General features: G+C 44.5%; 1 protein-coding gene across 2 annotated transcripts in view; it reads left to right on the top strand.

Annotated features, from left to right (window-relative positions):
* RECQL2 (RECQ helicase L2) overlaps positions 1-27887 on the top strand; it is a 176407-nt gene that overhangs the window by 50707 nt on the left and 97813 nt on the right. For both annotated transcript variants that reach the window (XR_015543197.1, XM_087394163.1), the window contains exon 6: positions 22136-22240. Coding sequence is in view for 1 of the 2 variants with exons in the window: in XM_087394163.1 (XP_087250289.1) it covers positions 22136-22240 (105 nt within the window). In the remaining variant the exon portion in view is untranslated. The remainder of the gene's footprint in view (positions 1-22135; positions 22241-27887) is intronic.

Genomic DNA, 27887 nt, shown 5'->3' with positions numbered 1-27887 from the left:
TCGGGATAGCCCGCCAACCATGAATGCTCTAGATCTGGTCCCAGATCCACACATCCAGGTAATCTCTCTTTGGGCACATCCTGCCCTAGGTCTCCCTCCCCCGCGCACTCCTCATTTGGGGGCTTACAGATGGGGAGGTGACCTTTCCAACACAGATGAGGCTGCTTCTGATCCTGTTCAGATATAGGAGCGCTCATCTAGGGAGAACCTTTGTGCAGAGACCCATGCTTTACTTGAAAACAATGACAAAATTGTGGCTAAGGTCATGCAGTTGTGGCCACATCTGTCTACACCTGACAGAGGTAAGGGGGTTATTGGTTCCACTCCTTCCGCAGGGCTCCTTTGCACTCATGCGCTAGAGGTAATCCTTCGCACTCTTGCGTTAGAGGTACTTCGCAGGAATTCATTTTCAGTTCTGGCAGACTTGGCTGAGTTTGAGGCAGAGGAGTTTGTACCCTCCACGCTTGGGGAGCACATCTTCCAAGACAGAGTTTCCCCCTTAGCAGGGGGGGTGTGCTTTCCCCAGTTGACTTCCCTCCTCTTGATAGGAGGAATTTATCGCAGGAGAGGGCTTTCTCCGCTACCAGGTCGGGTAGAATCTCACCACCGCTACAAGCAGCTGATTCGTAACCAACTTCATCTTGGTGTTACTGGGGGTCCCATGGACATTCTGATGATTCAGGAACACAAATTGGATGCCAGGGATTGTTCCAAGTTGGGTAAGCTTCTTTCAGGCCACACTTTTTGGTCACCCGCCTTGGGCACCAGGGGACATACTTGCATTTCTGTTTCTTCTTCTATACTCCCCTTGGTGATTGGACCCGGGATCATAGTCCCTTCCAGAGCTCAATGGATTATACTTTTGATTGATGGGCATAAGGTTGGTCTCTCAAACCTTTATGTACCTAATTCTAGAGGGAATCGTGTTCTTTTTTGGAAGGAACTGCTCTCTTGGTCACATTTTGCAGATGCTTGGATTATAGGGGCGATTTCAACATGGTGGAAATGCCCTCGGACAAAAGGGGTGGTAGGGAAGGTGGCATTCACTCCCTAGAGAGAGCAGTGTGGGATGCCTTTCTTTTTTAGTACAGTGGCAGGGATGATTGGCATGATGATGCTTTTCACACTCAACCACATTCTCTCCTGTTTTCTTGGTCGAACAGGAGATTGCATATGCCTATACATGCACGGATTGACAAATTTTATGTGGATGATTGGGCTCTTGATAGAAGTGGTAGTATTTGCATTGCAATTGGGGTGTCCACTTCGGGTTACTTTCGTGTGGTTTTGATGGTCTCAGATCCCCATGTGAGGCGCCGCTCTGCCAGTGTTAGAATTCCAAATTCTTTCTATGTAGAGGAGGGCCTTACAGAGACAGTGTTGAGGACCTGGGTATCTCATTTGCAAGATGGGCAGCTTTCTCCTTCAGACTTAGCCGCAGCTCTCTCTGATATCAGTGACTTTTATCTTTCAGTTGCTCATATCAGAAGGGGTGAGATCCTCAGGCGGGAGATAGGTATCCACCAACAGTTGGCTGCCCTCCAGAGGGAGGAGCAGAAGAGGCCTACATATGCTTGGATTCAGGAGCGCCTTGCTGCATCAAGGGCTTAGCAGCAGTCACTTTTAGATTAGAGAGCAGAGTATGCCTTTCACGCCAAAGTCTCATTTGGACACAGAAGGGAGGTAGGGTCAACAAGCAGTTCTTCTCTACTCTTGGCCCCAGACATAGTAGGGAGAGCGTCTCACAGCTTATTGACTCAGGCGGAGTTCTTCAGACACATCCAGATGCCGTCTTGCAGGTTGCCACCGATTTCTATGCCTCCCTTCTTACAGCAGATCCAGACACTCAGGCCAGAGATGATGCATTCGGCGACACTTACCTGGGTTGGTGACAGGGGATATGACTGTTTCACTTGATGCACCCTTCACCAATGTAGAGTTCATGACTGCTCTCTCTGCCCTTCACAAGGGCAAGTGTCCTAGTTCAGATGGACTTACCCTTTATTTTTTATTACTTTTTGGGATCAGATTGGGGATCACATTACCTCAGCCTTGCAGGGTGTATGGGTCTTGGGCCAGATGCCAGACTCACTTACAGAGGGCCTCATTCATTTGATTCCAAAAGGGGGTTGCAGGAATTTAGTGTCTCAGTGGAGACCGATTACCTTGCTGGGTACCTTGTACAAAATCCTAGCGAAAGCTTCAGCCTTCGTCTGTAGCCCTTTCTACCAGATCTTATCCATGATACATAGTCGGGTTTTGTGCATGGCAGGAGCATCTTTGATAACATCTTCTCATTTTGGGAGGCTTCGGATTGGGCCATGCATAATGGCCACAGGCTGGCCATTCTACTCTTGGACTTTGAGAAAGCTTATGACAGGGTAGACTGGGGCTTTTTGGAGGGCACACTTACTCGTTTTGGCTTCTCAGATGCATGGATCAGAGGGGTGTCAGCCCTCTACAGATCAGCCCACAGCTAGGTTCTTATTGGTGGAGTCAGGGGACACAGGTTTGAGATTACCACATCAGTCCATCAGGGGTGTCCCCTAGCCCCCTTTTTATTCCTTTTTGTGGTTGAGGCTATGAGCTATTACATTAGAGCTCAAGCTGGAATCGTAGGGCTGAGGCTTCCTCTGAGGCAGGAGAATGAGCTCTTAGACAGTGAGTTGGCAGATGACACGGCTGTATTTTTGGATGCCACTCCAACAGACACTGAATTCATTTAGGACAGCATTGGATTTGTTTTGCATTGTGGCAGGTGCACACATTAATTGGAACAAATCCAATGGCTTCTGGATCAATGATGAGGACACTCCAATCTGGGGGATTGACATAGGGTTCACTTGGATTCAGAGGGGAGTCTCCGTCAGATATCTGGGATGCCAGGTGGGGTTGGGCATCTCTCCGGCATAGCAGTTCGCTCCCGTGTTGGAGAGTATTAGGAGGAAACTCATCTTTTGGAGTTCAGCCAGACTTGACCTTACATCCAGAGTTGTGGTTGTGAACCAGGTATTGTTCGCCACTGCTTGGTTTGTTTGCTCGTGTTGGTGTAGATCTAGAGGTTGTATCGCTCAGCTCATGAGATCTATCAGGAACTTCCTATGGAGCGCTTTAGATGGCACCTCAGATGTTGTAGCCAGGGTGGCTTGGGAGACCCTCATTCTCCCCACAGGAGAAGGAAGTCTCAATTTTATTGACCCGAGCTTGCAGTGTATGGCCTTGCTCTACAAGTTTGTAGTACGTGGATTGATGCCTGGACAGGAGCCCTGGAAGGATTTTTTCTCACGCAGCATTCAGTCTTGCACCCCTTCTCATGGGGGAGATTGGTTGGACAGCAGCAGATGGATCTTTACTTCAGCCCATCTCAAATCCCCTCCTTCCCCTTTCATGGTTGCTATTCTGAAAGCTTGGGGCTTCTTCAAAAACACATTTCGCAGAGTTTCACCCCCTTCTCGTGAAGAGATTCAAAGGCAGCCAGTCATGTGGAATGACTCGATTTTGGATCATCATGGCAGGCCACTTGGAGTGTCACATTATATGCAGTAGTCTAGAGGGAAGAGGGGACCTGCCTCTACTGTAGGCGCTTGGCAGGCCTTTATGAGACTTTCAGAGGATCAGAGACTTTACAGTTTGCCACCTCAGAGGGAGTGCACTCACGATACAGCAAATACAGGCAGCCATTCTGCCAGAGTGGATTGACACAGATGACATGCCGCTTAGAGAGACCACTTGGTATGTTCAGTCGGGAGGCAGACTTATCAGATCTTTTGATGATATTCTTTTGGAGGTTGCTTTTCAGCCTGTCAGGATTGCAGGATTCATGGAGTGGGGCAGGGACTCACAGTGGTATCTTGACCCTGATCTTATTCTCCTTGCGTTGGGGTCTTAGAGACTCTGGCTGTATGGTGGTTCCCCTATTAGGTTCTTGCAGTGGGACCCAGGGGAGTGGGAATGGATTGATGTGGGGCACCGAGAGAAGAGCTTTCCCTTCTTTTGATATACAGTTCGAAATGCTTGGAGATTTCAGCTTAGCAGTAGAGGTTGGAGGCCCTCTAGAGCGCCACACTGAGATAGTTTTCAGATTTTCGCAGCTGTGCGGAAGAACTTTTGGCGTAGGCTCTGGAAATCCCTTAGGAATAGAAAGGTCACTCTTTTCTTTTGGCTTTCTATTCATGGAGGGATTGCAGTGAACCTGTGGAGATCCAGGTTCGGGGCTGACCCTACTTGTCCTCGTTGTCACATGGCAGTTGAGTCAGTACAGCATTGCCTTTGGGAGTGCGGACAGGCGAGGACGATCTGGAAAGGTGTTGCTAGGGATTTCAGCATCTTTCATACAGCACCTTTCTATATGACCTAGGGTTCAGCAACTTGGTTATATTTTACTGGCCCACAGGTGTTCTTCGAGGGACATGATCGAGATCCAGCTTTCATTGTACGGCGACACTTAGTGGAGTCTTGTTCCCTTCAGGATGTTCCCCTCAATCCTTTCAGAGCTGCTCATGCCTCAGTAGACACATCTTGGGAGATTTTTGCTAGCATTGCATCTTGGCATATTTGGAGAGCCAGGTGTACAGAGGCGATGGAGGGTATCCAGGTTCACCCTTCCCAAACTATGGCTAGTATTTGGACTGACACAAGAAACACTTTGATGGCCATTTGGGCGAGCATGCAGGGATCCTCCACAGCAGCCACTGCCAGGAGAGTTACTTTTTTTCAGAGTTTGGAGGGGATCTCCTTTCTTCTCTGAGTTTTTTTCAGGGTTGAGATGGCATTTTCAGCCTCCGCCTTGTTTCTTTATTAGCTCAAGTTGAGCTGTTTTTCCCTCATGCATTGCATGATGTACTCTCGCATTTGAGCTTGCTCTCGCAGTTTTCATGAAGTAATTTTCTTGAAAAAAAAAAGAGGCTTGGTAGCTTTGATCCATGAGGCCGTCTGACACAGGGAGCACTTGCTTAGGATACATAGGTGAGATCAGGGTGTACAACCAAACTACACTCAGAGCATGATCAAGTTTTTCCAGCCAGACAGTACGGACCAGGAAGGCTCGGGGAGATGGTGGATCTAGGGACCAGAGCGAGAAACACGGTAGACTCACTAGTGGTTTGAGGTACAGATCAGACTAGGGGACCTTCCCTCCATGCTTACCAGATTAGGGGCATGACCGACGGGAGTGATATGGCACTTGTTCGCCATGGGCCATATCTAGGAGACCACAACGGACCACACATACCAACAACCGTTAGCGCTCTATCAAAAGGTTTTTGCCACTGCGGCCTCATACATCGCTGACCCCCTCTTAGGCTTGACATCCCCGCTAGCTTCCAAATGTCTATCACAGTGCCGCCAGCCCCCATTCTCTCCATGAACTCATAGAAAATGTTCCCTTTATGTATCAGTATTATTATGATTATGGATTTTTTTGTATCCGTCTCGTTGGTGTTGATGCCCATTTTTAGAGGCTTCACCCATTCAGCTTGTTGTATCAGGTTATTTCAGTCTAGACTTTTAATAAAATTTCTACCAATACGATGCAATGTTCATGGTATATGTACCCATGCATTGGGCAAAGGGAGTGGAGATAAGGGAAGGCAAGGCCAAATGGAGTAGATTTTGGCCTCGGAGGGATTGTTGGGTGATAAGATCCATCGTCAGCCCATTTCACTAGATTAATTGGTAGTAGATGAATCAATTTGATGACCGACTGTTTTGGAGAATTATTTTTTCACACTCAATGCCCTCTCATGCGGTTGTGGACAGATATCAGGAGGTGTTGTGACAGAATAACCTTAGTATCATCCTATTACTCAAGCAGAGTTCTTTGTCATGGATCTATGTGTCTGTATTTCTTTGAGTAGATTCAATGCACTGATTTATTTCAGTAGTTCATCAACATTGTATTCTTGTTGGTCTTATAGTCGTTTTGACAATTTTAACAACTGCTCTTAAGCAGGGTTTTGAGTATTCTCTTATCGCATTCTCAGAATTGCTTTCTTTGACAATTTTCTTAGAAAGGCATCCATTGAACTGACACATCTCCTCCCCCCCATTTGTGAGCTTGCTATGGTGGGGACTCTGTTCCTCAAGGCTCCCGGCTTCTCGCTCCCACCTTTCATCTTGCTTCCCGTCTTTTTGTAGTGCTGTGCAGCAGGTTGAGGCAGCGACCCTGTTGTAACGGCTGAGATATAATGGGCGAGCTGCAACTTTTACAATGGCTCCAAGTGGTTTTGTAGGAGAGAGTAGGGATGGCTGCACTGCTCCCATGGTGTCTCACTGCGCTCAGCTCTAGCAAGGCTGCTGGTATGAGGAAAATATGGGTTGAGCTGCAAGGGTTCCTCCCTTTTCTGGTCTTCAGATTTCAACAGGGAGGTGGATCAGCCTTTCTGTGCCCTCAAGGTGACGGATTGCATTGGGTTTGGTCTACAGCATTTTCTTCTTGGCTCTCCATCTCAACCATAGATTCACCTCAAGTGATAGGCTATGGGACCATTTTCTCTTCCTCAGCTCGAGGTAGAGATTGGGTGGCGGGCCAAAGCATATTATCCTTCGGAGGTTCTCACTCTCATGTAGCAATTGTAAATCTCTTGGTTTTCTTGTTGAATCACCAGTTAATTGACGAGAAGGCAAGGTGCCAGTCCAACACCTTTGGAATTTGGTGTATTGCTTCCTTTCTTTTGGAAATAAGGATTTTTTACTGAGTATTGGGTTTGCTCAGTTGGGCCTTGTACACACATATCCTTCGTTTGCTCAGTTGGGCCTTGTACACACATATCCTTCATTCTTCTAGAATAAATACGCTGCTACTTTTGTCCACAATGGCTCTGTAGAAGTGTGTGCTTTACAGGATTATATCAACATGAAATTGTTGAGCAAGATAGTTGTAACGTGGCATGCATAGTTAAATATTGATGGCTTTTTGTTTCTGGGTTGAAATAATCTAAGCTACCTTATTTTCTTGATGCTATCTTTCTTCTGCCGACATTTTAAACATTCTTTCTTCCTCCCTCTCTCTCCACGCTCCATCGCTCACGCTCGTCTACATGCTCCATCGCTCACATTCCATCGTTCCACGCTCCATCATTCGCCTCCATTGCTCCACGAATTTGGGGCACAGCTGCTGTTGACGGCACCCAAGGCACACGGGCCCTCTCGTAGCTCCCTACTAGCATACGGGGCTTCTTGGTTGTGCCATCTATTGCTTTGGAAGACAACTTCTTGAATGGGGGTGGCGACGCTACTATGCAGCGGGGAGCACCTTGGGCAATAGGAGGTGTGTGCTCTGTGAGCAAGAGCGAAGCAGTAGTGCTAGGTATCCCTACGTGAAGGAGACGGGTGCCGGGTATAGCTGCAAAGACCTCGGCTATAGGATCTCCAGGGATAGCGAGCTACAGCAAGGAGCTTGGTCATGTATGCAACCGTGAGCAGGCCAAGGACTTGAGGCGCTACTTCACTTCCGTTGTCGTCTTCTACCATTACTATAATAACATTGGTATGGAGGGGCACAAGGGCCCTCCTTTGCAGGTGCCGACGACACCCAGCCCTCTCGCAGCTCCTTGCTTGCACACGGATTTCTTGGCTGCGCCATCTCCCTAACGCTTGCCACAAGCCACGCTAGCAACGCGTGGCATAACGCATGCTTGCCACGTCACAGCTGACACATGGCACAACACATGCCTGCCACGTCACTGCTGACACGTGGCAGTGCCACATCAGCACATCAGGGCTCCCTTGCTGCGGTCACACGTGCTCCCACCGAATTGGCTCCAACTTGACAGAAACGTGCAGAAGCAGAGAAAACATGTGAAGATTCTCTCTATTAGTGCATTTTCCAGTTCAGCAAATAAACAAGGGCAGATACTTACATTGCACAATGCCTACACGAGCATGTGTGGAGGACATTTGGGGGAAACAAGCACTTGAAAATGCCATGACAGCTTACACAACAGGGACCACTCCAAACATTACGTCCAATGTCCTCACCAGCCTCCAAAAGATATGCTTTGCATTGATTGAAAGAATCGACAGCTTGGAATCTACTAATGTGGCCCTCCTTGTGGAGAAGGCACATGTAGATAAAACACTAGCTGAAGTGAAAAAGCATGGAGGGAAAATGCAAGAGGAATGGAGGAAAGAAAGGGGCAAAAAGGAGGAACGGGAGAATGAAAAGGGTGAATGGATATGCAAGAAAAACAAGCTCGAGGACAGGGTACATGCTTTGGATATTGAATTGCAGCAAATAAAGGAAATGAAAGCACCCCCGGAAGGAAATTGCAAAGCAATGGAGGAGCTGAAAACAGAAAATGCCATTCTCAGGAAGGACATTGCCACCATGCAGGAAACAATGCAAGGCACACATGCTGAGCTTAAACAACAAATCAGCAAAGGGGAAGCTAAGATGTTGGAATGGAAGGATGTGGTCGAAAAGGGCACAAAAGCCCCCAAATGAGAATTTCGATCCCTCGAAGAAGACATCAGCCTTAATACAAATGGCGATATGAGAAAGTTGCAGAAGGTGATGCCAAAGACTTTTTCAAAGCTGTAGGAAATAGGAATGCAATCGAAAAGGCTGCCCTGATCACAATCTTGAGTACATGAAGTCCAGCGCAGCTGAAGGCTGCATTAGACGTCTACAAACATTGTTACGGGCATGGCATTGGAAAGGCCCTAAAGCAAGAGCTACATGGATCGTTTCAATTGATATTAAGAGCTATTATGAAATGCAATCAGAACCCAGTAAAATACTTCGCTAAGCCTTACGATTGTAGTTAGCATATGATGCACCATCCATGAGACCAGTCTGGCGTGTGTTGATCACGTGGAGATACCAGGGGGCTTTCGATTTCCTTTTTCCCTTTGTTTTATTTTGTGGTTCAATTTCTAAAGTTTCAAGGTGTGTGAGCTGGATTGGGAGCGAGATTATGCTTTTGGATTTACGGATTTGGAAAGGATTTGAGGTTTTTGAGATTGCAGGAGTTTCCCTAGCATAGGGAAAAGGGGTTTTGGTTTGCAGTTGATATATGTCTGGTTAGCTGTAATTTTGGGAGTTGGACTTTCGATTGTAGATACAATTCAGGTGTGTTAAGAAAAAAAATCACACACACCCATCGACCTAAATGGAAGTAGAAGAAGAAGCTTCTAGGGTGGATCCTGTAGAGTCGGCGGGAGTCCGGCCGACCCCGCAGGTGTTGCATCCAGCAGGCCATACACTATCTGGTAGAATTGCATCATTGGAGGATGCCTTGCAACAGATTTTAGCGCAAGAGTTACAAGAAAATGTAGGGCAATCCGAGCTCAGAAAAATGGTTCATAGTATGTCTACTAGACCATTTCGTGAAGAGAAAGGTAAATCTCCAATGGAGCCTGAAACCATTGTTCATACGGTTGAGCCTAGGAGGGCTAAGGTGCCTAATATTGCCAATTATAGGCCAGAAAAGTATTTTGGTCGGATGTCTGACCATAGTTCCGATATCATAGAGACCTGGTTACACAAATGGGACGAGGCCTTCGCCATTTGTGAAATCAGGAATGATATGAAGAAAATATGCGAGGCCACCCATATGTTTGATGAGGCAGCGGGGATAGGTGGTGGATAAAACAGCAGAAAGATGGAATGGCATCCACTACTTGGGAGGGTTTAAAAAAGAATTTAGAAAACACTTCTTACCTCCTGACGAAGCATCCCGAGCTTGGGATCAGTATCGAAACCTTCGTCAGAGAAATTTATCAGTGGCGGAATACACTGATAAGTTCAGAGAAAGTGTAATGAAAGTTTATGAACCCCTACCTCAGTCAATCGAGGTAAAAGATTTTATCTTTGGATTGAATGATCAGATCAAGATGGAAGTTCAGGCTAAGTATGCGAACATGCTAGATGAAGCAATTGCCATAGCCTTAAAATATGAGGATGCCAAAGGGAACAGGCCAAGTGGGTTTGTGCAGGTTGGGACTCGGTATGAGTATCCAAAGAAAACTGGATTTAAGAAGAAGTGGATTAGCAAAGGGAGTGCCTCACAGCCTAGTGGTCAAGCCAAGCAGGTGAAGCCAGTTGAGACTCCTAAACCAAGTACCGGCATTGGAATGAAAAGAAAAATAACACCAATGGCAGCCCGGGCTTGGTCGAAGTCTTCTTTGAACCCAGAGCAAAGAGAAAAAGTGAGGAGAGAAGGCTTGTGTTTTGGATGCCCTCAGCCTCATCAGTGGAAAGATTGTCCACGAAATACGGATCGTCGGATGGCTGAGATGGTGATCTTGTAGGATCGTTAGATGATAGAGAGAGAGCAAGGTGCAAAGAGTCGATAGAGTCTTAGCCGTCACGTCAATCTTGAGTAATAGAAAAGAAAGAGTACAAAGTACTTGTACCTAGACCTAGGACTAAGTGTCCTAGGTGTCACATAGAACTAAGTGTCCTATGTGGCCTAAAAGGCACTAAAACTATAAGTGCCTATATTTATGCCTACAAGGCACATGCCATGGCCTATAGGGCATCACTAGAACCACCAGAAGATGGTCTACAAACCCCCCTCCATGAGATGGGTTGAAGTGTTCTAGAAACGTCTCAGAATACCTGTAGTGGAGGATGTCTGGCGAATACCAAGATCTGTAAGTAACTATCGAAGCCAAACACACTCTATTGTAGCAGTGAAAGCTGCTCTGTACTCTGCCTCACAGCTAGATGTGACAATTGTTGGTTGCTTCTTGCTAAGCCAAGAGATACATGAATTGCCGAGCAAAAAACAGTTGCTGGTATGTGACACTCTGGTGTCGGAACATCCTGCTCAGTCACTATCCGTATAAGCATGCATGGTAAGTGACCCCTGATCACCATAGAAGAGGGCTAAATCCTGAGTGCCTCTGAGATATCTGAAGACTCTCTTCACTGCTTGCCAATGCTGTGAACTGGGCATGTGCATGAATCTGCTGAGCTGAGATACTGCATACTGTAAGTCAGGTCTGGTGTGACATAAATAAATAAGGCATCCAACAACCTGCTAATAAAGAGTGATATCACATGGTGGGCTCCCATCATGAGCTGAGAATTTGAAGCCAGGGTCCACTGGAGTAGAGATTGGCTTGCAATCCTCAAACTGAAAACGATCAAGGAGCTGTCCAATATACTTGGACTGTGACATCATGATACGCCCCTCAACACGAGCAAGTTGAATGCCCAAATAATAGCGGAGCTGTCCCATGTTTGACATTTCAAAACCCTGCTGCAAATCAGCCTTGAAAGCTGCAATATGCTGAGTATCTGGGCCCGTGATGAGCATATCATCCACATATAAATCGGCACTAAAAAATCAGATCCAGTCCCACAGACATAAAGAGTGGGTTCTGTGGGACTATTCTGAAAACCAAGGGATAGTAAGTGTGCATGAATTTTGGCATACCATGCCTTGGGTGCCTGCTTTAAACCATAAAGGGCTTTTCTAAGCCGGCATACCTTGTTTTCAGAATTAACATTCTCAAAGCCAGGAGGTTGTGTGACATAGACTTCTTCCTGCAAATCCCCATGAAGAAAAGCAGTTTTGATGTCAAGCTAGTGCACTTGCCAATGATGATGGGCTGCAGTGGCAATGACACATCTAATGGTAGTAATCGTGGATGTGGGGGCAAATGTCTCCTCAAAGTCAATGCCTTGTTGTTGGGCATACTCTTTTGCAACAAGACGGGCTTTGTGGCGATCTATATTGCCATCAAATTTTCTTTTCAATTTGTAGACCCACTGGGTACCAATGGCATGCTTGCCGGGAGGGAGATCTACTAATTCCTGTGTGTCATTTTTGCAATGGATTGTATAACTCAGCTCTCATTGCATCCATCCACTCTTTGCTGTCAAAAGCATCTTTATGGCACAAAGGCCCTTCATTGCAAGCTGTAGCAAGGAGTGCAAACTCAAGAAAGTGACCATGCATCTGTCTATTCCCTGATCTTGTCGAGGCAGTAAAAGGCTGATCTTGTTTGCTGTCCCTCAATGTATCACGAAGCCATCTAGGAACTTGCCTTTGCTGTCTATTGACAGCTCTTTTTCAATCACTGCATCATGAATAGTGGGATCATTTTGTGCTGGAAGAGAAACCTGCAAATCAGCATGGGGTACTGGCTGATCATTGCTTGTTGAAGGGTCTGCACGAGGCTCATGTTGCTGGTCAAAGTCTTCCTCTGATGAAGGCAGAGGTAACCAAGAGTCAAAGGCATCAAACATGTCAACATCTGGCTTAGCTTTGCACTCCACAAGAGGAGAAGCTGAATGTTCAGCAAAGATTACATCTCTACTGACAATAATCTTCCCAGTATTTGGTTGGTATAACCGATACCCTCTGCTCTCCTGGCTGTAACCAATAAATATGCATTTGATTGCCTTGTCATCAAGCTTATGTCTCAGCTGAGATGATACATGAACATATGCAAGAGACCCAAAAACTCTCATGTGTGAAAGTGAAGGCTTCCTGCTTTTCCATGCTTCATAAGGTGTAACAGTCTTCAATGCCCGTGTAGGTGATCTATTCAGCACATAGTTGGCACACATCACTGCATCAAGCCAAAATTTATTGGGCAAAGACTTGGCCTTAAGCATGCATGTGGCCATCTCCATTGTGGACCTATTTTTCCTTTCAGAAACAGGATTTTGCTGAGTGTAAGGAGTAGTGCATGAGTGTAAAATGCCCCGTGAAGACAGAAATGCATCAACCTCCTTTGACATATACTCTCCCCCCCTATCTGTGTTGAGAGTGACAAGCTTGCATCTTGATTCATTCTCAACCATATTAAGCCACCTCTGAAAGCATAAGAAAACTTAAGATTTGGCTTTTAAAGGATATATCCAGCAATATCTTGTGAAGTCATCAATGAGAGTCATGAAAGACTTGTACCCCCCAATGGCACTTGTCCTCATTGGGCCACAGACATCACTGTGCACTAGCTGCAATTTCCTTTGTGAGAGTTTTGGACAATTCTTTTGAAAAGGAAATCGACAACCTTCACACACATGTTTGGAAACTGTGTGAGTTTGAGGTACATCATTTGCCATCTGCTGTGAATGTAGCTTTGCAAGAGCTCTATAATTGAGACCATTCTCTCATGCCAAAGATGAGTTTCAGCAAGCTATGAAATCTGAAATAGCAAATGCTTCAATAGAAAGTGCAGCTGAGTGATGATCAAGGTGATAAATCCCCTTTTGCAAAGTGCCAGTGAGAACTATGGCATTGTCATCACGAAGATCATAAACTAGGCATCTGTAGCCATAAAAAATCACTCTGAAACCTGAAGTGGCAATTGTTGAAATTCAAATCAAGTTGACTTCAATTCCAGGCACAAAAGGAACATTTGTCAGAGTGACAGGATGGCTTGAAATGGATGTGAGCTGCACATCTCCAATTCCTTTTATAGCATAGGAAGCATTATTAGCACATGTGACAGTCCCCCCTCGAGGTGCATCAGCTAAAGAATGAAATAACTGTCTGCAAGATGTGACGTGCTTGGAAGCACCACTATCAAAATACCAAGACTGAGCATCATTAGCAGTAAAGAGTGCATCAGCTTTGGAGGGATCAAATGAGCAATGGACAGCCCATGCCCAATCATCCTGGAGAGCATGTGCATGTGAAGCATATGCTGGCTCATGGGATTCAATAGCATGTGAGGCATTAACTGTCAATCCTGCTTTCTTTTTTTCCGAAGCAATGCGCTTCCTGCATTCTGAAATGTCATGTCCACGCTTGTGACAATAGTTGCATCTTTTCTTCTTTGACTTATCTGCTGTATTTTTAGATGCATGGGAGGACTTGCAGCTGCTATGCGTAGATTTAGGCTTGCCCATAGGCTTGGAAGCCTTGCCTGTTCCTGTCTGCTGGGAAGCAAATGCATGATCAGGAATAATGGCTTGTCTATTAGCTCGACCTTGCAAAAGCAAAGTAACTAGCTGATCAAAAGAATAGTGGTCTGGATTACCCATGGCCACTAATCGAAGGGTTGTAGCAAATCCTTGATATGTATCTGGCAGTCCATTCAGTGTGGTACTGACAAGCTGTGAATTTGGCACCACCTCATCAATGTTGGCAAGTTGTTCCGTGAGGTCCTTGACCTTTGTCAGGTATGCATCCATAGAGTCAGCTTCATTCATACTGACTTCCTGTAGTTGTGTTCTCAAATATGCAACACATGCCTCATTGCGAATCTGATAGAGAGAAGCCAATTTGTCCCAAGCATCCTTTGCTGTCCTGCAAGACCGGATGTGTGGAATAATGATTCTCTTGCATGATAAAGCAATACATGAATGTGCCTTTGCATCTCTTGCATCCCATCTGGTCTTATTCTAGTCTTACAAAGGTATATTTTCTTGCATGATAAAGCAATACATGAATGTGCATTTGCATCTCTTGCATCCCATCTTGACTGTTCTTGAGTTGGAAGAGTAGCAACAGGAGTGCTAGAAGATGAGGCATCAGGAGTACCCCTTGCAAAGGGACCAGTAGTAGAGGCAACCACTGTAGCATGGGCTGGCCTCAGATCAACCCGAGAAACAATATTCCACAAATGCTTTGCAACAAGAATATGTTTCTTGAGATAAGAACACATCGGATAGTTGGTGCCATCCAACTTATCATCTTCACGAAGAACGCCAAATAGATCTTGATTGTTCCCAGCCATAGCAAATGTGATACCCTGAAAGAGACCTGAAAACCCAAAAGCCTCAAGGCTATCACTGCAAAGAGCTGGCTGTTCAAAAATGACAGCAAATATCTGCAAATTTCCAACCCAAATCAAAGGGCAAATGCAGATCTGACCTAAATGGGACTGTGGTAGGCAATGTTCACTGCAAAAACAGCAAATCTGGCAAAAGCCCCAAATTTAATGAGGGCAAATAGGCCAAAAAGAGGGCAAATGTAGAAAAGCCCCAAATTTTGCTGAGAGTTTGCAAATGTGAGCCAATGTATTATAATCTGACCTAATGTCCTGCGAAAGTGACTCAATGTCCTGCAATCTGACCCAATGTACTGCAAACAAACAAGAAATTGCAGACCAAATCCCAAAGAAAATGGCCTCAAGGCTTGCAACTGCAAAATTAGGATTGCTGTCCACAAATTGTCTGCAAAAGTGCACCAAATCCCGGAGCAAGTACAATGCAGATACAACGTACAACGCGGGTACTGAACTGATGTACGAAACAGTACGGATATCAGCACGGAATCCAATGTACATCTGTACGGATGCATGTACTATGTAGTACATTGGGCTGTACGGTGTACAGTGTACGGAAGCACAGTACGGACATGTATACTAACTGTACTGAATACATGTACGGAGAGCAATACAGTACCTTGTACTGATCTGTATAGCTGCTCAGGTACGTAGCTGTACGGTGTGCAAAATGCAGATACCAAATTGTACGGTGTACGACTGTATGGTGTACGGTGTACGACGATGCATATTCGAATCTGTACGGCTGTACGACGAAGCAAGTACAGAGCAAGTATGGCTGTATGGCGACGCAGATACGGAGCATGCTGTGAGTATAGTCGTCCGTACTGTACGACTGTACAGATTAAGGAGGCTGGTGCGAGTCTAGGGGCAAGAGACGAATCTGAACGTGGCTCTAATACCATTGTAGGATTGTTAGATGATAGAGAGAGAGCAAGGTGCAAAGACTCGATAGAAAAGAAAGAGTACAAAGTACTTGTATCTAAACCTAGGACTAAGTGTCCTAGGTGTCACATAGAACTAAGTGTCCTATGTGGCCTAAAAGGCACTAAAACTATAAGTGCCTATATTTATGCCTACAAGGCACATGCCATGGCCTATAGGGCATCACTAGAACCACCAGAAGATGGCCTACAGACCTCAGAATACGACGTGGAAATGGAGGGAAGTCCCAAAGCAGAACAGATGCAGATTCAGCTAGCGGGATCTTCTCAAAGGTCAGTACTTGTTTTGTTATGTGTGTCGGTTGCTAAGTTAGTAACTAGCGCACCTGATAATGTCCTGTCAAAGCTCACAGCAACAGGGTATACAGCCTTTAATGATACGGAGTTAATTAAGATGAAGGGGCAAGTAGCTAATCATGACGTCATTGTGTTGTTTGACTCTGCGTCAACGCACAATGTAATTAACTCCAAGTTTGTAAAGAGGTTGAAATTAAAGACTAGCCCATCTGACTATGCATATACAGTCAGAATGGCAAACGGAAGTTCAACTGAAGTATGGGACCAAAGGGTTACCTAGTTGGAACTTCGAATTCAGGACTATGCTGAGAAGCTTGATTTTGAAATAACAAAGCTTGCTCACGCAGACATAGCCTTGGGTAAGGCTTGGCATTTTAGGAAGAATCCAGCCATAGATTGGAAAAAGCACATTTATCAATTCAAGATGAATGATGTGCTATATGTCTTACGAGGTGAAAAAGATATACCTCAAGGACCTGTTGGTTTTCGTAATGGAAGTTCGAAAAGCTCAAGAAGACTTTTTGTTTCTTTGTACAGCATCGGTAGAGCCGATTGATGGTCCTTCGGCAAGCACTGATGTTATCGAAATGGAGAGATGGTCAAGCTGGCTGATCAAATAGCAGAGGAGTTCTCTGATTGTTTTAGGGATGAGTTACCTTATGGGTTACCTCCAGAGCGGAATATTCAGCATAAGATTGAACTAATCCCAGGGGCAAAACCTGTAAATAGACCTCCGTATAGGTTAAGTTTTACCGAAGAAGCGGAGGTACGAAGACAACTGAAAGAATACCTCAAGCTGGGGCAGATTTAACCCAGTTTCTTACCTTTTGCTTCGCCAGTGATATTAAAAAAAAAGAAAGATGATACTTTTCGCCTCTGTATAGATTACAAAGCATTGAATAATATCACTACTAAGCATAGGTATCCAATGGCTCAGATCGATGATTTGCTAGATGCGTTATGTCACCACAATGTAGATATCCTAAGTCAAAGTACAGTTGACCATTTATTTGATCATAATTAAAGAGTTTTATATGTGTTAATTATGGTCAAAAAGTTATTTTAATGGTCAAAGGATTGACTACGGTCAAAGATACTTGACTCTAGTCAAGTAAACCTGACTTCGGTCAAGGAGACTTGGTTTATTACCAAGAGGGTTAACTGCGGTTAGCCAGAGAACCACAGAGCTGACTACGGTCAGAGAGTGTTGACTTCGTCAACAAGACTTGGCATGCGCCAAGAGGGTTAACCCCGGTTAACCAAGATGTGCCAACTTCGGTTGGAGAGACTTGGCTATAATTAAGGCGCCTCGACCCTTGGTCAAAGCTCCTTAATTATAATCAAGAGTGTTGACTCCGGTCAACCAGAGAATAAATAAATATATATATATTTTTTATATATATTTGTTTAGATGTGCACATGTGTTCAGTGGGGACGCCCACCGTGACTAGAATTAGTCCACAGTGTGTTATTTGCATGCAAAGCGCTAACAATTAATGGGTGCCATGGTGGTGCGCTTTAATTAATTGTTGCAGGTACTAGGAAGAATTATTTTTCCTAAGCGCTACGGGAGCTTGAGAAGCATCTAAGAGGCGGTTCGTGTGACCAAGTGCTTTGAAGACTCCAGAATGGCCCTTAGTGGCATGTAATAGGACTTAGTCTAGATTTTAGACAAGTGGCATGTTGCCAATTTGAAATGAGCTTGAAGTTCTTGTAATAAAGGGGATTTTTCACGTTTTGAAGAAGGAGGTTACCAGACAGCTCTACGCTGAACTTTTGTAACAGATTCTCTCTCATGAATAAAAACCTTCGGGGGGGTCAGCCCGACGTTTTGTCCTGGGCCCTAGTGCATCTACAGAGAGAGGGAGTGAGGGAGAACTTATGAATGTATAATTACTGTCCTTTACGAGCTGTAATCGCTGTTTTTATGAGCGAGTCGGTTTTACGTTACATGGAGCCGTAATTTTCATTATGCTTAGAGCATATGTTTCATTGAGGCAACATACGTGGGACAAATGGTTGCCATTGTTAGAATTTGCCTACAATGATAGAAAACATTCCTCTGCGGGATTCAGTCCGTTTGAGCTGAACTATGGTTATAGACCAGCGAATCCAACTACAGTTGGAGTACCTCAGAAAGTGCCTAGTGCCGCGAACTTTGTGGTTTAGATGCGGGAGATGCTAGCACTTGCGAGAGCTAACATCCGCCAAGCTAGAGCTAAGGCGTATGCGGATGAAAACAGATCCGTTAGAGAATTTAAGGAAGGAGAAAAAGTTTTTCTCAGAGTTCCTTCGCACTCTAAGTCTTTTACTGCATGAGAGTGTGCTAAGTTATCACCCCGATATTGTGGGCCGTGGTTAATTCTAAAAAGAATAGGCAAGGTGGCCTATAAATTAGAATTACCACAGGGTTGTAAGGTGCACCCAGTGTGTCATGTTTCTCGTTTAAAGAAATTTTTGCATACAAGTGACTCACTAATCGAGGCTGTTGTTTTGTTTCAGGAGATAGAGGATAATGCATGACGCAAACCAACAAGAATCTTGGAGCGAGGAACAATGCAAGTACGCAATCGGAAGATAGCCACGGTGTTGGTTGCATGGCATGGTTTACCTCTATCAGAAGCTTCCTGGGAATTGGTATTGAAGTTTGAAGGAATGCTACGCTCAAGTTAAGGCAACATGACCTCGAAAGGGTCAATCGACATTTTTCTTTAAAGGATCAATGCTTGTATTATATTTGTTTGGGCTTTACGTAAATGATCAAAAAGGAATCAAGGTCAAGGTCCTTGGTGAGGGTGACATGGCACAAGACTAGGTGGATCTAAGGCTAAGGGGTCTAAATGCATTAAATGTGCCTAGGAGCAAATGATTTCAATGATATCCCAAGAAAGGGGTAAATGATGCATTGAGGAGATGCCCTCAAATGTAGACATGTGGCATACTAGATCCATCTAGGGAATTGTGGGCTTTGGTATTCAACATGCAGGTACTTCTCACGTGTTAGGACGAGCTTGCTGAACTAGAGAAATGGCTGGGCGGTTATTGATCGTGCCATCTCCTGTTATTTTGTATTCGTCGAATCGTGGTCTTGGCTGAGCTTGGAGTTTTGGTCGTGATAGATCCATGATGACATCACGAAGTTTTCCAGAAAAGGAGACACTCTCCTATTGGGGGACTTCAATGCACGGACAGGAAATAGAGAGGTGGGCTTACTTGACTTCTCAAATGATGAGAGAGACCCACACATGGTCCCGGAACTAGATGCTGCTGAGCTTGGGATAGTAAGGCATTATGCAGATACCCCACAGGTGACAGGGTATGGACGACATCTGCTTGAGCTGAGCTAGTGGCAATCCACGACCTGATCATCTTTAATGGCCTTCACAAATGGAGTCAATTACGAGTGGCCCTTCAAAGAAGAGAACACATGACATTTTGTTATGTCACATCATCTTCTGGGGATCCTCATAATCATGTGAACATGAGACGAATGCCACTTAGCATTAGAGGCTCCTAATTGATGAGGGGATTTTCTAGGAAGATGAACAAAAATTAACATAGATATTTGCAAGAGAACTTTATTAGTAGACATCACAAAGCATAAACTACTTCTCTAGAAGGATTTGTCCCTAACACTATGAAATGGGGCCATATTCCATGTGTGATAGGTTTCTTATTGCATGTATCCTAGAAAGCGGGCTGCCTACGTTGAGGAGTTCTGACTTTCAAGAGGAGAAAAACATATCCACCTTTCCACCTTAAGTCACAACACATGACGTGCTCCTCCTTACAAGAATTTTGTAATTTTGACTCTGACTTGCACAAGAGTGATGACAAGTTCTTCCTTGTGAGGGTCATGCCTTGATGGTGAAGAAGCATGTGGCAACTTAGATCCTTCAATAAGATTTTTAGCAATTGGCTTTAGGACACTTAGATAGAATGCTCATGGTCCTTGCAAGGACCTTGCTCCTTATCTTCAGGAAGACTCACTTGCTTCTCACATGGTGGTGGATTGACATAGTCCTCATCTCATCCTCAGCGGAGGGGCTGCAGAGACACTTGGAGGCTCTAAAGGTGTTCTGTAGAGAGAGACTTGACAGTCAACCTTGGGAAGACCAAGGTTATGATCTTCAACACCTCATACGTAGTAATCCAATGACTCAATTTCACTTATCGAATCGAGCCGGTGGAGATAGTGTAGTCATACACATATTTGGGAGCAGTCTTCACAGGACCCCTTTTCACTATGACACATGCAGCCCAGGCACGACTCACGTGGGGACGGGGTGCTCTGGCCCGATTGGAGAGGCAGTGTTTCCAAGCACACTTCCAGGATCCACCGACGAAGTGCTGGCTTTTGGATACGTTAGTGTGACCGACTGCCATGTATGCAACACCTTTCTGGGATGTGACCTACCGATAGCGATGTGAAAGACATTTGAGCGGTTACAGGTGACCATGGGATCTAGGATGATTCGGAGCAAGCCCTCAGTCCCGCATGAGATAATACAGGCAGAGTTCGCCATGACACCACTACAAATTGATACCATCTTTCAAACAACGACTTTCATCCATAGAGTCTGGGACTTACCCCATTGGAGACTACCGAGGCTGGCTCTAGAGTCATCCAAACGACTAGCGGAGGGTGGGGCAGACACATGGTATGCACGTATATCCACATGGTTTGCCAGACACGGGATTCAGATGGACAAGCTCCCCCCCCTTTCAGTATAGTTTGGATGCACCCCTTGAGTCGATCCCGTGAGATGAGATTAACCATATCATATGGTTAGATCTTCTCCAGCTTCATATGTCTCGAGCTTCGGGGGGAGATCAGGAGCTCCCCACCAAGACACAATTCTACCATGACAATTTCCTGAATGTCTCAGAGGATGGATTCATCGTCAGTGACCCCTATATCTCGAGGACTGAAGAGTCTCACATGCGCTGAGGATCGCCATTGGGCAGATGCGGGTTTCATCCCATCAGCTGAGGATTGAGACAGGGAGAGTAGCATGTATACCTAGAGAGCAGCGGACCTACACACTATGCACACTGGGAGTGGTTGAGACAGAGGAACACTTTCTTTGCACGTGCCCAGCCTACTACGAGATCTGGGGACGACACCACTACCTCTATCACGACGGGAGTGGCTTCGGCCCACTATCACGCTTGATCCATTTCCATGACCAGGTCTGCATTGGGCTCTACTTGCTTGAGATGCGCCGACACAGGGAGACCTTGCTACGACAAATCAGAGAGCAGTAGGAGGCGATCACACCACCAGAGGATGCAGAGGCTGACCACAGACAGCGGCACGTCAGATTTTTATGCATTCGAGTCCGCACAAAGACACAGTGGGGTGGAGGAGGAGGAGCTAGCTGCTATGCGGGCAGCCTGGATTACCGAGAGAGGACTGCAGAGGCCACCCATGACACGGAGACCGCCTAGAGCACACTCGATTGAGGTTCGCCCTATCACAGCTTTCCTCAGAGGGGACCGCCTGAGACGAGGGGTCACTTTGAACATAGCTCAGCGGGTTTAGAGATCGAGGAGACCACGCCCCCCTCCGATGCCACAGTATGAGACAGCCAGACAGACTCAGATTTGAGACATTTTCACCGCTCATAGATGAGCCACCACAGTGCCCGGTTTCGGTTTCCGAGTTTCCAGTCCAGTTCCAGTTCTCAGCCTGCTCCCGATAGCAGATAGCACATGATATGATATGATATATATATATTTATTTATTTTTATACTTGTTTTTGTTTGAGCCAGTTAGCTCTTTTTATTTCAGCACAGTACTCAGCAAAGGGTCTTAGCGCACCCTTTGCCTCAACCCCTTGTGGCTTGTATGAGTTTTTCTCTTTGGTGCCACTTTGTCCCATAGGCCCGCGAGGCCTTCTGTGGACATTAATATATCTTTCTTTCTTTCTTTTATCTGCATGTGTAATATCAGGACAAAGATTTAGCATACCATAGACTTTAATGTCCAAAATTATTATTATAGTTTGCATGATTGATTTTACAAAGTTTTGAATTCATTGTACGTGATTCCCTGGCTGGGGTAAAGGATAAACTTTTACGCTCTAGATTGAATCATTTTATTTACATGGTTCTGTAGGTTTTGTAATCTACATTGGGAATACATACGTTAACAAACTTTGTTAGCCATGCTCACATGTATAGGTTTGTTTGGGAAGGCTACAGCTACTGCACGAGTTCAGGCTGATGTAAAGGAAATGCTACAAATCACAAAATGTGCAATGTTTTCAAGCTCAGTTAACAGGCCCAACTTATTCTATGAGGTAAGATTTTATTTCCCAGAGGGAATAAAAGTGTTTTGTACCACCTTCTAATCTGTCTCTACTTCTCAAGTCATATTTGTGCAGTTAAGGGGATATTGATGTATTCATTCCAATATTTTAATCCTGATCTTAATGTAAACAGAAAGGCTAGCCAATGTAACCTTGCTCATGTATAAAAACCATCATGGAGACAGGTCTTGGCATGTCCCAGGAAGATATATGCTGGAATCTCTGGACCTGTATCACATCAACGCAGCCATATCTTGGCTCCATCAGTCTTTCCTTTTGAAATTCTCTGTGTACCTAAAAAGTCTCTCAAGATACCCTATCTTGAATTAAAGTAGGGACCTTCTTCAGCATGAATAGACGAGGGAGATGCCACTTTCATTCAAATCTTGATGTCATGAAGCTCCAAAAATATCATCGTCATGATTGGACTCCCTCTTAATTTTTAATTTTGAGCCTTGAGAAGACCTCGCGTTGCAGTTAAGAATCAAAATGAAATGACGTGCTGGAAGACCTTTGATAGTTAGTCTTCTTAAGCTGTCTATTGCATAGTGTTGGATGCTTGGTTCATCAGTCCAAATCGTGGAGAACCAGTGAAAGAGTGGAAGGTCTTTTCTCTCCTTTTGGTTAACATTCACATGAAATAATATACAAACAATCTACTGTATTAGGCAATATATCAATCAGTCTCCCCCTGATTTGGACTGTTGCATAGTGCCCTGAGTGGTCAGACACAATGGTATGTGGGTTTAAGAGTGTTCACATCACAAGTTCTGACAAAAGTCAGAGAATAGGCTTGTCTAGGTGCTAGAGTCATCCCTACAGAGGTCACCTATGAGTGCAATTTTTTGGTTTATGCCACTAACCCTGTGCTAGTGATGGTGACCTGAGAATGGGATCGATAGGATTATATTTTAATGCACAAAGATTACAAACACTTTCGATGGACTTTGATCAAAAGATCTTCACTGCTCCTCGCTCATACATCAGGCCACATCCCTACTAATAACACATGCCCCTTGCAACACTGTTCACACTTCAATGTCTTTGCATAAAGGGCAGTCCACTTCGTTTATCTCAGCCATAATGCTTGTACAACCATACAGGTGCGATACCTGTCATGCTTCCATCCTGCTTCTCATGTTGGAGGAGGATACTTAGACTAGGCAGCAAGAGGGCACTTGGTGTCTCCCTATGCATGGTGATGTGGCTTACAAACTTGCAATGTGGACAGGTTGACAACAAAGTGTAAACCCACAATTGCCTTTATTGCAACATGAAACGAAGTATCCGTCCCTGCAGCCAAAGGGCAGTACAGTTACACGTCACCTTGGGGCAGTACAGTTACACGTCTTCAAGGTGCTACCTTTTCGGAAACCCTTTTGGTGAAGCTGAGATGGGAGCCACTGAAATAGCTTTGATTGCATCTAGATTTCTTGACCCTCAGCAAGCACAAAACTTATCGTCAGCTTGCTCAGAATTGGGAAACACCACAAAGCTTTTTAAATTAATCTTGGGGTGCTTAGGATGGATCGGTTTTTGTGCAAGATGCCCCATAATTTAAAGGTAGTATATTATAGCTAAGCTATTTCAAAATTGGAAGATTTAAACCATATTCTCAATGAACTTAGATAGGACATATATTGTTACGTAAGAAAGAAGGCATTTAAATAACTCCATCAGGTTAAAGAAGGCTAACTACTTTAATATCCAAGGGAAACATCATGCATCAAATATCAAGTTTTCTCCATAGAGCTGGAGAATACAACGGTGGGTTTAGAGTATCCCATATGTAACTTTTCAATGCCTTCCAGGCAGCGCTATAGTAATATTTTTGTTAAATAAGTGTGCCAAGTGGCCCCCTTCTATTTTGGTTTTAGATTTTATATATATATATATATATCACACACACACACACACACTCACTTTTTTTAGTGAAAGCCATGATTGTTTATTATACAAGAAAAGCCACCTCAAAGTGAGGAGCTATAAATTACATCATATGAAAATCTCTATATATGCTTAATATACATCATGATCTATGTAGCGAGTTTGCAAGCAATCAAAACACACTTTTTTTTTTTTTGGGTGAAATCTTTGATTGATTATATATTATGAGTAGCAACCTCAAAACAAGGTGCTACAATTACATCAACTGAAAATTTCAGTATATGCCAAAAAGACCTCATGATCTATGCAGTAGGTCTGCAAGCAATCAAAGAAAGATTGCTGCAGAGAACGCCTAAAAAAGCCAAACAGAGAGAAAGTAGGACCAAAGACTTTACAATTCCTATATGTCCATAAAGTCCATAGTGCAGATGAAACTCAGATCTGGATGGATGAAACCCAAATAGCCAGAAGAACTTTCCAAACGGAGCAAATGGGAATCTCGCTCGCAGGAGCTGTCGAAGCAGATAAAAAAACTCACAAGAGCACGGACAATGCCAAAATAACTGAGGCACAGTCTCCGAAGAAGCAAAACATCTGTGGCAAAGTGTAGGAGCAATGTGTCGATGATGAAAACACTCCCAAAAGAACTCGCCAAAAGAAAACCTGTTGCCGAAGCGGTACTTTATAGGCCCAAATTTTTATTGATGTAGAAAAATTACATTCATAGTTACTTTAAAAAAACGAAGTAACTACTACTCAACTGAAGATCTCAGTATAAGCTGTATATACATCCTGATCAATCAAACGAGTCTGAAGACAATCATAAAAAGATTGTTGCAGAGATCGTTTGAAAAAAAGAAAAGATGAAAAAAGTGGATCACCAAAGACTCTATAATTCCTGTCCATCCATAAAGTCCATAGTGTCCAGTAGCGCACCCATACAAAAAATAAATCAAAACCCTGTCTCTCTGGATGAAAGCCAAACAACCAGAAAAATCTGCCAAAAGTAACAGTAGGAAATCGCTGTCGAAGCCTCTGTCTGATAAGAGCAATGAGATCAGAAGTGTTTGGACAGGACCAAAAGATATGAAACACTGATTCAGTAGAGTGCTGACATCGGTGACAAACAGCTGAAGCTATATGTCTGTGTGCGAGTAACTGTTCGGATGGAAAAATGCCAAGAAGAACTCGCCATAGGAAAAGCTGTTGTCGTAGAGGGACTTTGTAATGCCAAAGGAGACGCAGCCTTTTTCTCCACCACTTCATTGGGTGATCTATATGCCAAACAGTATTTGCTTTGTGGGAAATCCAAGGCGGAGGTAATAACACTTTATAGAGTGATGACACTGTGATATGTGAGAGCTTCAGAGGACGGGCATATAAGGAAGGAGAGCGTAAGATCCAATCCTCAAGCCGATTCTGAAGTTCCAAATGGGGTACCGGCAAGTACGGTTGGAGCATTGCTGATATTCGATGCCATAAAGGGCGATAATGAGCTCCCAAGCCATATTTGCGAGCAGCCATAGAAAAAGATAAGATTGTGCCATCATCCCGAAGTACATCCGCCACAGATGAAATGCCTTTGAAGGAGAGAAAATAAGAACGTCGGGGTTCTTGTATGGCCAAAGGGGGGTGGAAAACTTTAGACCAAAAAATATTCTCTACCCTCAAGGAGTTGCCCGAGAGAGAGTCCCTGCCATGCCATTCCAAATGGGATAGAATATGTTTCCAATCAAGAAGCAGACGAGAGACAAAAGGGCATCCTCTGATCTTGCCTTGGATAGAGCCAAATAAAAAATCCCACTGAGTAAGCTGCCAATGCCCAAAGGCAGGTGTATGAAGATGTAATAAGAGAGAGTGAATCATGTAAGCCCAAGGCTGATCTCCTTGCATAAACTGTATCATCATTTTCCCTCTGTGAGCAAGTAAATGCATTTGAATATCAAGAATGTTCAGACCTCCGTGCATCTTGGGAGAACAGAGACGATGCATAGAGAGTAATCTGAGACTTTTCTTGCCATGTTTTGAACGCCAAAAAATTTCCATGATAGCTGACATAAATGAAACCAGATCTGCCTTAGTGAACATGGTGAGAGGCAGATAAAATTGTATGTATGCTATCAAAATGGATTGCGTGATTCGCAGGCGAACATGTAATGGCCAAGTTGTAAGCTTCCAATATTCAAGTTTTGCCCTTAACTTTGCTAGCACCCAATCAGTTTGTTGTGAGCGGGTGAGTCCCCAGCCTAGAGGATAACCAAGATGTCGAAGAAAATGAGAAGTGGGGACAATTTCTCCAGGCCACAGAAGGTTGTGCCATTCCTGTGCATGTAATGGCAGCAATTTTGATTTCTGAAAATTGACCCGAAGGCCAGCAGCCAAACCATATGTAGTAAGAGCATGCATAATCATGGACAAATCAGCCCGAGTATTTTTTGGAGTAAAGAATGAATCATCAGCATATGCCTGAGCAATCATGCTGCGACTACCAAGAATCTCCAAACCGTGTAACTGATCAGTGTCCAAAAGGTGATCCAAATATTGAAGCAGTGGATGGGTGGCTATAGCAAAAAGTAAAGCACTCAGGGGAAGTAGTGAACACACACACACTCACACACACACTTTTTTTTTGGTGAAATCTTTGATTGATTATATTATATGAGTAGCAACCTCAAAATAATGTGCTACAATTACATCAACTAAACATTTCAGTATATGCCAAAAAGACCTCATGATCTATGCAGCGGGTCTGCAAGCAATCAAAGAAAGATTACTGCAGAGAACGCCTAAAAAAGCCAAACAGAGAGAAAGTAGGATCACCAAAGACTTTACAATTCCTATATGTCCATAAAGTCCATAGTGCCCAATAGCGAACCCAAACGAAGAAAAGATGAAACTTCGGTCTGGATGGATGAAACCCAAATAGCCAGAAGAACTTCCCAAACGGAACAGATGGGAATCTCGCTCGCAGGCGCTGTCGAAGCAGATCAAAAAACTCACGAGAGCACAGACAATGCCAAAACAAGTGGCACAGTCTTTGAAGAAGCAGAACATCTGTGACAAAGTGCAGGAGCAATGTGTCGATGAGCTAATAGCTGTCCAGATGGAAACACTCTCAAAACAACTCGCCAAAAGAAAACCTGTTGCCGAAGCGGTACTTTATAGGCCCAAAGTTGCTAGAATCTTTTCCTCCTCCACTTGGCTGGGAGATGCATTCGCCAAACAGAATCACCTCTCTTTGAAACCCAAGGTTAAGGCAAAAGGATTTTATACAATGCAGGTACAGTAATCTGAGATAGCCTCAAAGGACAAGAAGAGGACCCTGGAGAAGTCAAAGTCCAATCTTCTAGCCGGTCCTGGAGTTCCAAAGGAGGAATCGGAACAAAAGGCGAAAGCATAGAAGTAATTTGTCGCCACAAAGGACGATAATGAGAGCCCAATCCATATGTAGTGGCTGCTAGAGAAAAGGGGAGCACAGTACCAGCATCATCTATAACATTAGCAACCGAGGTGATGCCTTTAAACGAGACAAAGTAGGAACGTCGAGGCTCCTGTAAAGCCAAGGGCTGAAAGACTTTCGATCAGTGAATGCTTTCAGCTCTCAAAGAATTCCCAAGCAAAGATTGCCGTCCATTCCATTCTAGATGAGAAAGAACATGCTTCCAGTCAAGAAGCAAGCGGGAGACAAAAGGGCAGCCAGGCAAAGTGCCATCAGTGCAACCCAAAACGAAATCCCAGTGATCGAGTTGCC

The sequence above is a fragment of the Dipteris shenzhenensis genome, chromosome 23 (genome assembly GCF_047967505.1).
Source record: "Dipteris shenzhenensis isolate YYH24624 ecotype China chromosome 23, Dip_SZ_1.0, whole genome shotgun sequence".
NCBI lineage: Eukaryota > Viridiplantae > Streptophyta > Polypodiopsida > Gleicheniales > Dipteridaceae > Dipteris > Dipteris shenzhenensis.
This window is presented reverse-complemented; position numbering and strand designations above follow the sequence as displayed.